This window comes from Oncorhynchus kisutch, linkage group LG6 (assembly GCF_002021735.2).
Source record: "Oncorhynchus kisutch isolate 150728-3 linkage group LG6, Okis_V2, whole genome shotgun sequence".
NCBI lineage: Eukaryota > Metazoa > Chordata > Actinopteri > Salmoniformes > Salmonidae > Oncorhynchus > Oncorhynchus kisutch.
Window position 1 is genome coordinate 78,964,461 of NC_034179.2, and position 14,320 is coordinate 78,978,780.

At 45.3% G+C, this 14,320-nt stretch overlaps 2 protein-coding genes across 6 annotated transcripts; both read left to right on the forward strand.

Annotated features, from left to right (window-relative positions):
* Positions 1–5,431: 5,431 nt before the first annotated feature.
* On the forward strand, positions 5,432–9,163 carry LOC109893556 (mapk-regulated corepressor-interacting protein 1). 5 transcript variants are annotated; one of them, XM_020486811.2, is made up of 5 exons: positions 5,432–5,635; positions 7,530–7,637; positions 7,826–7,944; positions 8,146–8,250; positions 8,354–9,163. In XM_020486811.2, the coding sequence occupies exons 1-5, from the start codon at positions 5,565–5,567 to the stop codon at positions 8,416–8,418; spliced, it is 468 nt and encodes a 155-aa protein (XP_020342400.2). In that variant the 5' UTR covers positions 5,432–5,564; the 3' UTR covers positions 8,419–9,163. The 5 variants fall into 5 exon arrangements, with proteins under 5 accessions (XP_020342400.2, XP_031683618.1, XP_031683619.1 ...); XM_031827759.1 differs by lacking the exon at positions 5,432–5,635 and adding an exon at positions 6,120–6,525; XM_020486813.2 differs by lacking the exon at positions 5,432–5,635 and adding an exon at positions 6,568–6,852 and having other exon boundaries at positions 7,604–7,637.
* Positions 9,164–10,548: 1,385 nt separating this feature from the next.
* Positions 10,549–14,044, forward strand: LOC109893546 (THO complex subunit 4-like). Its single transcript, XM_020486795.2, has 6 exons — positions 10,549–10,989; positions 12,427–12,582; positions 12,704–12,851; positions 13,252–13,318; positions 13,410–13,584; positions 13,736–14,044. The coding sequence occupies exons 1-6, from the start codon at positions 10,744–10,746 to the stop codon at positions 13,748–13,750; spliced, it is 807 nt and encodes a 268-aa protein (XP_020342384.1). The 5' UTR covers positions 10,549–10,743; the 3' UTR covers positions 13,751–14,044.
* Positions 14,045–14,320: the final 276 nt, after the last annotated feature.

The window sequence follows — 14,320 nt, forward strand, 5'->3', positions numbered from 1 at the left end:
ACCACATCAGTAAACAGTTTCATTAATAAGTGCATCGACGACGTCGTCCCCACAGTAACCGTACGTACATATCCCAACCAGAAGCCATGAATGACAGGCAACATACGCACTGAGCTAAAGGCTAGAGCTGCCACTTTCAAGGAGTGGGACCATAACCAGGATGCCCTCCGACGAACCATCAAACAGACAAAGCATCAATAAAAAACTAAGATCGAATTCTACTACACCGGCTCTGACGCTAGTCGTATGTGGCAGGGCTTGCGTACTACATATCCCAACTAGAAGCCATGGATTACAGACAACATCCACACTGAGCTAAAGGCCAGACCTGGCGCTTTTAAAAAATATATCTATATATTTTTTACCCCTTTTTCTCCCCAATTTCGTGGTGTCCAATTGTTGTAGTAGCTACTATCTTGTCTCATCGCTACAACTTCCGTACGGGCTCGGGAGAGACGAAGGTTGAAAGTCATGCGTCCTCCGATACACAACCCAACCTAGCCACACTGCTTCTTAACACAGCGTGCATCCAACCCGGAAGCCAGCCGCACCAATGTGTCGGAGGAAACACTGTGCACCTGGCAACCTTGGTTAGCGTGCACTGCTCCCGGCCCACCACAGGAGTCGCTGGTGCGCGATGAGACAAGGACATCCCTACCAACCAAGCCCTCCCTAACCCGGACGACACTAAGCCAATTGTGCATCGCCCCATGGACCTCCCGGTCGTGGCCGGTTACGACAGAGCCTGGGCGAAGAAACCCAGAGTCTCTGATGGCACAGCTGGCGCTGCAGTACAGCGCCCTTAACCACTGCGCCACCCGGGAGGCCCCCAGACCTGGCGCTTTTAAGGAGTGGCGCACTAACCCGTATGCTCTCCGACAAACCATCAAACAGGCAACGCGTCAATAAAGGACTAAGATCGAATCCTACTACAGAAGCTCTGATGCTTGGCAGATGTGGCAGGGCTTGCAAACTATCACGGATTACAAAGGGAAACCCAGCTGCGAGCTGTCCATTGACACGAGCCTGCCCGACGAGCTAGATATATTCTATACTCGCTTTGAGGCAAGCAACACTGAAACATGCATGAGACCACCAGCTGTTCCGAATGACTGTGGGATCCCGCTCCCCATAGCTGATGTGAGTAAGACTTTTAAACAGGTTAAAATTCACAGGGCCAGACGGATTACCAGGATGCGTACTCAGAGCATGCGCTGACCAGGTGACAAGTGTCTTCACTGACATTTTCAACCTCTCCCTAACCCAGTCTGTAATACCTACATGTTTCAAGCAGACCACCATAGTCCCTGTCCCCAAGAACGCCAAGATAACCTGTTTAAATGACTATCGCCCCGTAGCACTCACAACTGTAGCCATGAAATGCTGGTCATAGCTCACATCAACACCATCCTCCCAGAAACTGTGGACCCACTGCATTTTGCATACCGCCCCAACAGATCCATAGATGATGCAATTCTATAGCACTCCACACTGCCCTTTCCCACTTGGACAAAAGGAACACCAATGTGAGAATGCTGTTCAGCGTTCAACACCATAGAGCCCTTGAAGCTCATCACTAAGCTAATGTCCCTGGGACTGAACACCTCCCTCTGCAACTGAATCCTGGACTTCCTGACAGGCCGTCCCCAGATGGTGAGGGTAGGCAACAACACATCCGCCACGCTGACCCTCAACACGGGGGGCCCTCAGGGGTGTGTGCTTAGTCCCTGTACTCCCTGTTCACCCACGACTGCAAATGACACGATAGTGGTAGGCCTGATCACCGACCGTGATGATAGGTAGCCTATAGGGAGGAGGTCAGAGACCTGGCAGGACAAGAATCTCTCCCTCAACGTCAGTAAGAAAAAGGAGCTGATCGTGGACTACAAGAAACGGAGGGCCGGGCACGCCCCCATTCACATCGATGGGGCTGTAGTGGAGCGGATTGAGAGCTTCAAGTTCCTCGGTGTCCACAACACTAAATATCTATCATGGTCCAAATACACCAACACAGTCGTGAAGAGGGCAAGACGACGCCTCTTCCCTCTCAGGAGGCTGAAAATCTTTGTCATGGGCCCTCAGATCTTTAAAAGGTTTGACAGCTGCACCATCGAGATCACCTTGACTGGCTGCATCAACGCTTGGTATGACAATTGCTTGGCATTCGACCGCAAGGCGTTACAGGAGGTAGTGCGTACAGCCCAGTACATCACTGGGGCTGAGAGCTTCCTGTCATATGAGGCTGTGTCAGAAGAAGGCACCAAAAATTTTCAGACTCTCCAGCCACCCAAGCTGACAAGTGGTACCAATGCACCAAGTCTGGAACCAACAGGACCATGAACAGCTTCTACCCCCAAGCCATAAGTCTTCTAAACGACTGCTAAATAGCTAATCAAATGATTACTTTGACTACCTGCATTGATCCTTTTTTTGCACTAACTCTCTTGCACAGACTTTACACACACACTCACACTGACACCCCAACACACAGACACTAGATACGCACACACACACACACACACACAACATGCACACACATGCATACTGACGCCACACACTCGCTTTCACACTTACCACAAACCACAAGAGGTTGGTCGTACCTTAATTGGGGAGGACTGTCTCATGGTAATGGTTGAAGCGGAATCAGACGAATAGTATGAAATACATGAAACACATAGTTTCCATATGTTGGATGCCATTCCATTTTCTCAATTTCTGACATTTTATGAACCAGCCTCCTATGCAGGAAGGAGACGCGTTCTGTCTCCTAGAGATGAATGTACTTTGGTGAGAAAAGTGCAAATCAATCCCAGAACAACAGCAAAGGACCCTGTGAAGATGCTGGAGGAAACAGGTACAAAAGTATCTATATCCACAGTAAAACGAGTCCTATATCGATATAACCTGAAAGGCTGCTCAGCAAGGAAGAAGCCACTGCTCCAAAACCGCTATAAAAAAGCCAGACTATGGTTTGCAACTGCAAATGGGGACAAAGATCGTACTTTTTGAGAAATGTCCTCTGGTCTGATGAAACAAAAATAGAACTGTTTGGCCATAATGACCATCGTTATGTTTGGAGGAAAAAGGGAGAGGCTTGCAAGCTGAAGAACAACATCCCAACCGTGAAGCACGGGGGTGGCAGCATCATGTTCTGGGGGTGCTTTGCTGCAGGAGGGCCTGGTGCATGAGGAGGGGAAATGATGTGGATATATATTGAAGCAACATCTCAAGACATTAGTCAGGAAGTTCAAGCGTGGTCGCAAATGGGGCTTCCAAATGGACATTGACCCCAAGCATACTTCCAAAGTTGTGGCAAAATGGCTTAAGGACAACAAAGTCAAGGTACTGGAGTGGCCATCACAAAGCTCTGACCTCAATCCCATAGAAAATGTGTGGGCAGAATTGAAAAGGCGTGCGTGAGCAAGGAGGCCTAAAAACCTGACTCAGTTACACCAGCTCTGTCAGGATGAATGGGCCAAAATTTGCCCAACTTATTGTGGAAAGCTTTTGGAAGGCTACCTGAAACAAATGGTTCAGGTAGCCAAATACTAATTGATGTATGCTATCTTCTGACCCACTGGGAATGTGATGTAAGAAATAAAAGCTGAAATAAATCCTTATCTCTACTATTATTCTGACATTTCACATTCTTAAAATAAAGTGGTGATCTTAACTGGCCCAAGACACTGAATTTTTACTAGGATTAAATGTCAGGAATTGTGAAAAAGTGAGTTTAAATGTATTTGGTTAACACGGAACCCAAACCGGCTGCGCGCGTGCTCCATCGTGTGCTATCGTGCATACATTTATTTTGTCCCCCTACACCAAACGCGATCACGACACGCAGGTTAAAATATCAAAACAAACTCTGAACCAATGACATAAATTTTGGGACAGGTCGAAAAGCATTAAACATGTATGGCAATTTAGCTAGTTAGCTTGCACTTGCTAGCTTATTTGTCCTATTTAGCTAGATTGCTGTTGCTAGCTAATTTGTCCTGAGATATAAACATTGAGTTGTTATTTTGCCTGAAATGCACAAGGTCCTCTACTCCGACAATTAATCCACACATAAAACGGCCAACCGAATCGTTTCTAGTCATCTCTCCTCCTTCAGCAACGAACCGCCCTTGCTGTCTCTGCCTGGCCGGTTCCCCTCTTTCCACTGGGATTCTCTGCCTCTAACCCTATTACAGGGGCTGAGTCACTGGCTTGCTGGGGCTCTCTCATGCCGTCCCTGGAGGGGGTGCGTCACCTGAGTGGGTTGATTCACTGTTGTGGTCATCCTGTCTGGGTTGGCGCCCCCCCCCCCCCCCCCCCCTTGGGTTGTGCCGTGGCGGAGATCTTTGTGGGCTATACTCAGCCTTGTCTCAGGATGGTAAGTTGGTGGTTGAAGATATCCCTCTAGTGGTGTGGGGGCTGTGCTTTGGCAAAGTGGGTGGGGTTATATCCTTCCTGTTTGGCCCTGTCCGGGGGTGTCCTCGGATGGGGCCACAGTGTCTCCTGACCCCTCCTGTCTCAGCCTCCAGTATTTATGCTGCAGTAGTTTATGTGTCGGGGGGCTGGGGTCAGTTTGTTATATCTGGAGTACTTCTCCTGTCCTATTCGGTGTCCTGTGTGAATCTAAGTGTGCGTTCTCTAATTCTCTCCTTCTCTCTTTCTTTCTCTCTCTCGGAGGACCTGAGCCCTAGGACCATGCCCCAGGACTACCTGACATGATGACTCCTTGCTGTCCCCAGTCCACCTGGCCATGCTGCTGTTCCAGTTTCAACTGACCTGAGCCCTAGGACCATGCCCCAGGACTACCTGACATGATGACTCCTTGCTGTCCCCAGTCTACCTGGCCATGCTGCTGCTCCAGTTTCAACTTCCACCTGACTGTGCTGCTGCTCTAGTTTCAACTGTTCTGCCTTATTATTATTCGACCATGCTGGTCATTTATGAACATTGAACATCTTGACCATGTTCTGTTATAATCTCCACCCGGCACAGCCAGAAGAGGACTGGCCACCCCACATAGCCTGGTTCCTCTCTAGGTTTCTTCCTAGGTATTGGCCTTTCTAGGGAGTTTTTCCTAGCCACCGTGCTTCTCCACCTGCATTGCTTGCTGTTTGGGGTTTTAGGCTGGGTTTCTGTACAGCACTTTGAGATATCAGCTGATGTACGAAGGGCTATATAAATAAATTTGATTTGATTTGATTCCAAGCTTTTTCATCTTTGAATTTATATGGTGATTGGCATCTAAACGTTCATAGTATTACCACGACAACCTGCAAAATATTTAGTCTTACAATCACCCACGTGGGTATAACCAATGAGGAGATGGCACGTGGGTACCTGCTTCTATAAACCAATGAGGAGATGGGAGAGGCAGGACTTGCAGCGTGACCTGCGTCAGAAATAGGAATGACTTCTATTTTAGCCCTTGGCAATGCAAACGCTCTTGAGCAGTGTGTAACTCTGACGGAGTTACTTAGTTTAAATTATTTTTTTTATTTTTTTTTACATTTACATCCCGCCCTGAATGTAAGCCAGGGCGGGATCAGCCAGCAGCCGCTTCCCGCATGCGCGATTCATTTGCAGTCCTGATACTGAGGGTGGGGCCCACGGCAGAACCCGCTGCTCGTTGGAAAGAGTAAGAACGATACATGCTTTCAAGTCAGTCTCCAAGAACACCAGAAAAAAGTCTCTAGATTTGTCACTAGTCGCTTTTTTGAAAATGTGTCGCTAGAAGGGTCTGAATACTTGCTACATATAGCGACAGCGTCGCGAAGTTGGCAACACTGTTTAGAAGCCCCACAGTGGAGGTGTCATAATACCCATAAAACCTAGCGGTCAAACGGGGAAATGGTGTGGGGCTCTACATAGCCATGCTATTTAAAAATGTAAAAAACGTGTTATCGTTAACTCTTCATTGTTAGAAAAGGACCTATAAGTAAGCATTTCACTGTTGGTCTATGAAGCATGTGACAAATAAAATGTAATTTGAGTAGTAGGCCACTACAGGGGTAATATAGGGTTACATGGCGGTTTAGTTTCCTTTTATTGTGAACAAATGTGCAATGCACTTTCCAAACTGTGAAAGGCAGCAATACGCAACAAAGTGTCTTCTAGTCTGTCGGAAAACTACACGAAGAAGAAGAAAGCAACACACTTTTCTCGATCAATGAGAATATATTTTAAACAGACAAGATGGTGGTGTACACACTTTTTTGATTACTTCATGAAGGCCCCAAAAAAGTATTTAATATAATATTGGAGCAATTTCTAAATTCAAACGAACCCCCCTGCAACTACACATGGACATTTAGAAGAAATGCGTTCTTCCAAGTCGGGAACTGAGGAAGCATCGTCAAGTTGGTCGAAAATGATCTGTGCTACACTTAACATTACCTACCTAATAACGCCTATAAGCCAGCTGGAACAGTAATGGTCTGACTAGGGATTTGTGATATTTTTAATAACTATGGTGCATTGATGTTTTTTAATTGCTAGGGTGCATTTTGTTCGGGTCTATAATCTCAGGTAAGGGTATTTTTAGCCAATGCTTTTTCAAATTTCTTCGCAACTGGTCCATGGTCTGTTTTATTTAAACAAGTACTAAAAAGATCCGAGCAGAGAGGGTAAATGTTGTGGAGAAGGCATTCATAGAAGCATTCCTTTGGGATTGTAGCATTATTTTGAACCAACAAACCTATTAAGTTTTGTTGACTTCCGCTTTAAATTACTTGCCCAGAAATGATTGGTTGGCATTGGCAACCGTTTTAGCCGATGGGAGGCCTAGCTCGCTAACGCTAGTTACATCTTGTTGGCTGAATAAAGAAAGGGAAAGGAAGCCGAATCTAAAGACAGGTTTGTCAACATAGTTTACATCTTGGTAATTTACAGATTATTTCAAGATGGCTATAGCGTTATTAATTAATATGACACTGCTGTTGGAAACATTTAATTTGTACTATTGTCTGGATATATTCAGCTAGATAAAGTTAAATGGCTTAGCTAATAATATTAGATGTTGTTAACGTGTAGCAAACATTCGCTAGATAGCTAACGTTATGCTACCGAATAAGCTGACGTTAGCTTGTTAGTTAGCTAACGTTATCCTTTATCTGTCACCCACTACTTCAACCGCAAGCTAATTTCTAACCAACAACAATGTCAATTTAAAATATACGATATTGGGTAACGTTAGTTAGCAAGGTAGGTGCTTTATATTTTACGAGTCACTGGTCAATATGGGTTGTCTAGTATCATTTCTTGTTAGCTGTCTTAACTAACGTTAGCTAGCTCGCTTGTGTAACGTGAAGTGTCAGATACAAACATGTAAACATTGAAGCATAAGTAACATCAATAAGCAAGCTAATGTCGATAGTGTTGCATCCAATGTAGCTTTCTGGCTGTATAGTTAAGTAACTGTATTTTGCAATCTGTTTTAGCTAGCTAGCTTTCAAATGTCAACATTCCTCTATTGTTTGTGATTGGTGTCTTTATTTAGAATGAATCATGTCACGCCTTGTTTCCACCACTAGCTATCCGACAGAGGATAAAGAAGTTTCATACTCTCTCAACCCCCCCCTCCCCCTCCCCCCCAACTATTCATTAGAAAGGAGCAAGAGACAGACTGCACACAGAATGAGGTTGGAAGATAGTTGTTTACCTGTTATGGTTGTGTTGTGTGCTAACTGTATATCAAGCTGTATCTTGTAGAATCAGGTATACTGCTTGCATGCCAGAAAAACGTATGTTCTATTTTCTAGCCTGTCTTCTGTTTTTTTCATTCTTTCTTGCTGTTTGTTTTTTTATTTGTATCTTTGCTGCTTTACAGCTCATCTGCTCCCAGGATGGTGAACAACTACAAGCGGACTTCCAGCCCTCGGTCTCCTACGAACAGTGGGGAGCTTTTCACTCCAGCGCATGAAGAGAATGTGCGCTTCATCCACGACAGTGAGTCTGCCTCATAAGGCCGATCTCTTACTAAGACTAGCCCTTAACGTCTCTCACCTGAGTAGGCTTATATGTTGGCCATCAACATGATCCAAAGCTCCTTACAGAGCCCCTGTACCACTGAGCTCAGATGAGCCATTTGGATGGAATGTGGTATGTAAGGAGATGGTTGAAAGCTGGCATGTGTATGCTTCTTTACAGCCTGGCAGTGTGTGCTCAGAGACATCCGGTCACCACAGAGCAGCGAACGCAAAGACCGTGGACCACAGGAGTATGTGGAAAAGAACCCAAATCCCAACTTAAATTGTAAGTGAGTTGATGGATCTGAGTAGGTTTGTCATTTAAACAGGCTATTTACTATATTTGTCAAAAAGACAGTAGTAATGTTATTTTTGATCCTTTCTTGCAGCTTTCACACCAGTTGACCTGAGTGACCTCAAGAAACGCAACACACAGGACTCCAAGAAGTCCTAGTCTTTCTCTTTATAGTCAACAGCTTTTTTTCTGCACTAATTATCCTTGAGAACTTTCTCCTCCTCTGTCAGCCAGCAAGTCAACCTTTTGGCCATTCCTGCCCAGAATGCCGGTCCTCTTTCTGCCCACCTGGACTAACAGCCTGCCCATTCAACAGCAGTGGGCTGATGTCCTAACAACCAAAACATTTTTGGAGTCCCTTATCCCCCCCCCCCCCCCCCCCCCCGTTCTTTCTCTGTCTGGGCTCAATATTTTCTTACCCTACCTCTCATCTGGTTGACGTGGAAAGCTGGCATTTGATTTCCAGGGATTCTCTCTTCCGGTTCTTGGTTTTACAGCCATTAATTTTTCTTTTTCACTCTTTCTTTTTTTTTATGTGAATGGGACTGATGCAGAGTTTCAATGAAATATGCTGACATCCTGATGCTGAAGTACAGACTGTGTACAAATTCTTTATGGGACACTTTAAAAGACTGCGGTCTTAAATATAAACTGTTTTCTTTTCAATCTACAAAGGATAATGCTGAAGGGCTGACATTCTTTTTTTTTTGGAAGATAGTTGAATTGTAGATATATTGGAATGGAATCCGATTGTACGGGCGAGTTTTGGAAACCAAAAATTGTTTAGGATAAATGCCAACATTTTTCATATACATTAATGCCCCTAAAATGGACTTAAAGTAGACATCTCCACATTGACTTCTCAGCCTTGAAAAAAAATATTGAATAAAATACTTTTACAATATTTCACTCTCAAATCATTGGTCATAGATGTTCTGACCTAAATTCTCTTTTTGGATGTGTTACCTGTATACTCTCCAATGATGTATGTATAAACATCACAGAACCTACAGTAGGATGGTAAGTTGTTGTCTCATGCTCTTTGTTTTGTTTGTGCATTGTTACTGAAAACAGTGCAATAGGCTACTGAACAAAAATATAATTGCAACATTTTCAAAGATTTTACCGAATGCAGTTCATATAAGGAAATCAGTCAATTTAAATAAATTAATTCGGCCCTGATCTATGGATTTCACATGACTGGGCAGGAATGCAACCATGGGTGGGCCTTGGAGGGCATAGGCCCACCCACTGAGTTTTTCCCCACAGAAGGGCTATTATTACAGACAGAAATACTCCTCAGCAACCCCTCCACACCCCCCTCATACGATCCTGCAGGTGAAGAAGCCGGATGTTGAGGTCCTGGGCTTGCGTGGTTACACATTGTCTGCGGTTGTGAGGCTGGTTGGACGTACTGCTGCATTCTCTAAAACAAGTTGGACGTACTGCTGCATTCTCTAAAACAATGTTCGAAGCACCTTCTACAGCATCAATGTAACGGTATAACTTTAGTCTGTCCCCTCGCTGCGAACCAGGGACCCTCTGCACACATCAACAACTGACACCCACGAAGCATCGTTCCCCATCGCTCCACAAAAGCCGCGGCCCTTGCAGAGCAAGGGGAACCACTACTTCAAGGTCTCAAAGCGAGTGATGTCACCGATTGATATGCTATTAGCGCGCACCACCGCTAACTAGTTAGCCATTTCACATCGGTTACATATAGACAGTATAGCTAGTATACGGTAGGAACAGTGTGTACAGCGGTAGTTATAGGATGATTCTGGACTAGAATACAGTATATACATATGAAGTGGGTAAACGTTATTAAAGTGACCAGTGTTCAATGACTTATTTACATAGGGCAGCAGTCTAAGGTAGCTGGCTAGTAAAAGTGCCCTAAGTTCAGGGCAGTGTACTGGGGGAAACTGGCTAGTGGTGACTATTTAACAGTCTGATGGCTTGGAGATAGAAGCTGTTTTATAGTCTCTCGGTCCCGGCTTTGATGCACCTGTACTGTCTCGGCCTTCTAGATGGGTGACCAGGCCGTGTCTCGGATGGCTGAGGGGCCAAGCCGAGTTGCACCAACTATCAAGGAATATGTCAGATCTATTTTTGTATAACCAGCACTACAGTAAATTCGAGACCATTGCGCTGCTGCACTGATAATAGCAGCACAGGTCTTTGTAGTGATATGACTCAAGGGATCAATTTCAAATGGTCCCTTCTTGATTTGACAGCATAACCTGAGTAAACTGAAAGGGGCGGCGCACAACAAGCGGACACTGACAGCGTCATCCGTTCTCACGTAACGAGGGCACGTGGCTATAAAGACAGCTTGTGCTCCATTTTAGCGTTTTGTTTTCTCTCACGCAGCTGAGTAGTACCGCAGGGTTATTACCAAGGTTTTTACTTAAGGCAGGGCTCAGTCAGGCTAGTTTTTAGTTCGCTAACAGTTCTTCTTAGCGTAATTGAAACTTCATAATGGCCGATAAAATGGATATGTCGCTAGACGACATCATCAAGCAGAACAGGCAGCAGAGAGGGGGCGCAGGAGGCCGTGGTGGTGGAAGAGGCCGTGGCCGGGGAGGCTCTGGCGGTGGCCGAGGTGGTGGTGTTGGCCGTGGAGCAGCTGGTGGAGGCTTTGGGGGCCGAGGTGGAGGATCGGGCCCCATGAGGAACCGACCGAACCTGAGCCGTGGCAGAGCAAGACCTACGCCATACAGCAGGGTATGAGAAATTTAGAGGAATGGGCTGAGAAAGGAAAACGCCTCGTAACCTGAAAATGCCTGCTCGACGTCCTCTAATCTTCAGGCTTGCTAGCTGCTCCCAATGCAATCAATGGCTAGCTTGCTAGTCGAGAGGCACTTAGCTAGCTAATCGAATTTCTCTCGAATTAACGAAGGGAAACCCTTTAAATTGTGGTTGATATGGAAATATAATGCACATAACGTGTCCTTGTCCACCCAAACCCATGTCTGTTACCACTTTTTGAGAATAAGCTTTTGGAGCAGGTTAGCTAGTTGCTAACTCTGGAATAGCTGCTTACCTACAAGGCCCAGACAGCGCCATTTTGAATTCAGCATCTTCAATCAATGAAATATTTATTTCATGTCTGTCGCAGTATCTTTTGTCCCAGAAAGTCACTTGTTGGACCACCGAATGGCACTGCATCGAATAATATCGTTGCAGCTGGATGATTTTTGTAGCAGAGGCAACTTTTGGGGAGTTTCATCCTACACTCCTTTCTTTTTGTTTGGGAGTGGCTGGCGGGTTAACACAATCCCCTTTGAGCAGCACCATATCAACACAGAATGGTGTCCTTTATGGATGGAGCAGTGGACTTTTCCCCTCTTATTACATATTTTTATCTCTACATTTCTAGTTACTCGTCACAACTCAATCAAAATGACGTGGTTTCAAAATGGACGCTTATATGGTTGCCATCCATGTTCAGGCCAGGTAGTTGGTCTACTTTATTTTGCTAGTTGTCTCTTTCAGAAAATGGACATGTAACTCATCAACGCTAACTCATGGCTTTTAAAGAACAATTTAAGCAAATAACCACACAGCTGGAGTTGACACTGATGCAAAGTACTACAGCGCCATACGGATGGATGACTTTCTTCAGCATACTACTCTCGCTGGGGGATGGCCGCCTGGAGAGCCTTTGGTGGAGGAGCAGGTGGCAAGAGAACAGTGGGCGACATTGCTAGCCTAGTTAGCCAACAAGGGGGTGGGAGCGGAGTGCAGATGGTAGCGAGTAAATGTGTACTGTTATTAATGACTTGTTTACTGCTAAATGTTGCTCAAAATAGCGTCAAGACGTCAATGCATACATCATTCTAGTATGGGAAATGTTTCATTTTTTATAATTGGGGCCCATCAGTTTTAGCTAAATGCTTTATGGCCTGTTAGCTTGGTCTAGTGTCTAGAATTGATATGTTGCCATGTGTCCTGTTTTTGCACTGGTTTACTTGCTTGTAGTAATGGGGTGGGGAATGCTGGGAATCTCCACGGGGTAGTAGTGTGCCAACCACCTGGCCCTGTTGGCTGTGTAGTCCCTGATCTCCCCAGCACCTACCCAGCTGTGTGGACTGGACTCTGTGATTGGCAGAGACAGGGGAGCCTGAAGTCAGCAGGTTCGTTCTCTTTCATCTGTTGCAGCCCAAGCAGCTTCCTGATAAATGGCAACACGACATGTACGGCAATCATGGCTTCAATGCCAGTGTTGGGGGCGGCGGGGGTGGCGCTGGTGTGGAAACCGGAGGGAAGCTTCTTGTCTCCAATCTCGACTTTGGCGTTTCAGACGCAGATATTCAGGTACAGCTTATTTTCTTTGACTTGGTTGACTCTTTAGAAATTGCATATTTACCCTGGCTTAGCATTTCCAAAATGGCACTTGAAATCACTTACAGTCACTACATGGTTTCTCTCACTACAGGAGCTCTTTGCAGAGTTTGGTACACTGAAGAAGGCAGCTGTTCACTATGACCGGTCGGGCAGGAGCTTAGGCACTGCAGATGTCCACTTTGAGAGGAAGGCAGATGCTCTAAAAGCTATGAAACAGTACAACGGTGTACCACTTGATGGTAGGTTTCTCAAGTGGCTTTGACAGTTGCCACAAATATTATGTCATTTGTACCTTGCTGAAACATTTATTTGTTTTGTGCTGTTGAGGTGTCTTCCACCATGCTACACTGTATATTCATCCAACCTTCAAGATGCTGAAGGTTAAAACTTTCAAAAATGGGTGCTCAGGTGGTTGCCATCCATGTTCAGGCCAGGTAGTTAGCCTGTTTTGCTTAGTTCTCTTTCAGAAAATGGACGTTTAACTCATCAAAGCTAGCTCATGGCTTTTAAAGAACAATTTAAACAAATAACCACACCGCTGGAGTCGACACTGATGCAAAGAACTACAGCGCCATACAGATGTTTAGCTTTCTTCAGCACACTACTCTTGCTGGTGATAACCTGAATACTTTCTTGCAGGGCGGCCCATGAACATACAACTTGTCACATCACAGATCGACACACAAAGACGACCACCCATGCAGGGGTAAGTGTCAAGATTGGCTCAGGTTGTTTTGGAAAACAGCTCAATGATAAGTGTCATGAATGGAAGGTGCTAATGTTCAGATGTTCTACAGTATGAACCGAGGAGGTGGTGGCATGAACAGGGGTCGTGGTGGTGGGTTTAGAGGGATGCAGAGAGGACGTGGAGCAGGACGTGGAGGAGGCAGGGGCCGAGGTGGCCGCGGGGGAAGCACTAAGCCACTTTCCGCTGAAGAGCTGGATGCCCAGCTAGATGCCTACAATGCCAGGGTGAGTCTCGGTTTGAAAATGAGAAAGGGGTTATAGAGTTAAAAAACAACATTTGTCTGCCTACATGTATATAGCGTTGGAAATTAATGCTGGGACAGGCCTACTATGGTAGCATGTGTCTTATCTGATGCGTTTCCTCCACCCACCCCAGATGGAAACAAGCTAAGAGCAAAGCCTGGGTGAATCCTCCAGGCTGCATTACACTCCAGGCTGAACATGAGGACAGTCGCAGTTGTTACAGCGTTGAAGATGCAGGACATTTTACACTTGGATGTCTTCTGATGTGATTTAAATTTGTGTATCAATCCTTTTAAATGTGTTTTTTACCAATTTTTGTTTTTTGGAAAAAAAATATTGGTTTTGACTGTAGGTTTAAGGGGGTGGGTGGGGCTTTCCCTGTTGATCTGATTCCTTTCCCCATAGATTATTGTAATAAACCCTGCAGTACATATTAACCATACTCTGATGGCTTTGTTTTTATTGTCAAGTGCACAAGTACAGTGAAATCCCTTGCATTGTTGGGAGGGCCTGCAAGTAAGGATTTCATAGTCTACACCTGTTTACAAAGCATGTGACAATTATTCCAACACTGTCTACACCTGTTTACAAAGCATGTGACAATTATTCCAACAATGCAGTGTTCAATATCGGTACAACACACAACAAAGGTAAGCTTTCTACTGGGTTAGTGCCAATACCATATTTACAATGTGCAGGGAATGGGATCTTAGTGGTA

What these genes read in the sequence shown, in the direction of transcription:
- LOC109893556 (XM_020486811.2), top strand. Translation starts at nt 5,565, where the DNA reads ATGCGCGATTCATTTGCAGTCCTGATACTGAGGGTGGGGCCCACGGCA. An exon ending in CAGACTGCACACAGAATGAG is followed by an intron (nt 7,638 to 7,825) that starts GTTGGAAGATAG and finishes GCTGCTTTACAG; the next exon opens with CTCATCTGCTCCCAGGATGG. An exon ending in CCCAAATCCCAACTTAAATT is followed by an intron (nt 8,251 to 8,353) that starts GTAAGTGAGTTG and finishes CCTTTCTTGCAG; the next exon opens with CTTTCACACCAGTTGACCTG.
- LOC109893546 (XM_020486795.2), top strand. Translation starts at nt 10,744, where the DNA reads ATGGCCGATAAAATGGATATGTCGCTAGACGACATCATCAAGCAGAAC. An exon ending in GACCTACGCCATACAGCAGG is followed by an intron (nt 10,990 to 12,426) that starts GTATGAGAAATT and finishes CATCTGTTGCAG; the next exon opens with CCCAAGCAGCTTCCTGATAA. An exon ending in AGACGACCACCCATGCAGGG is followed by an intron (nt 13,319 to 13,409) that starts GTAAGTGTCAAG and finishes GATGTTCTACAG; the next exon opens with TATGAACCGAGGAGGTGGTG.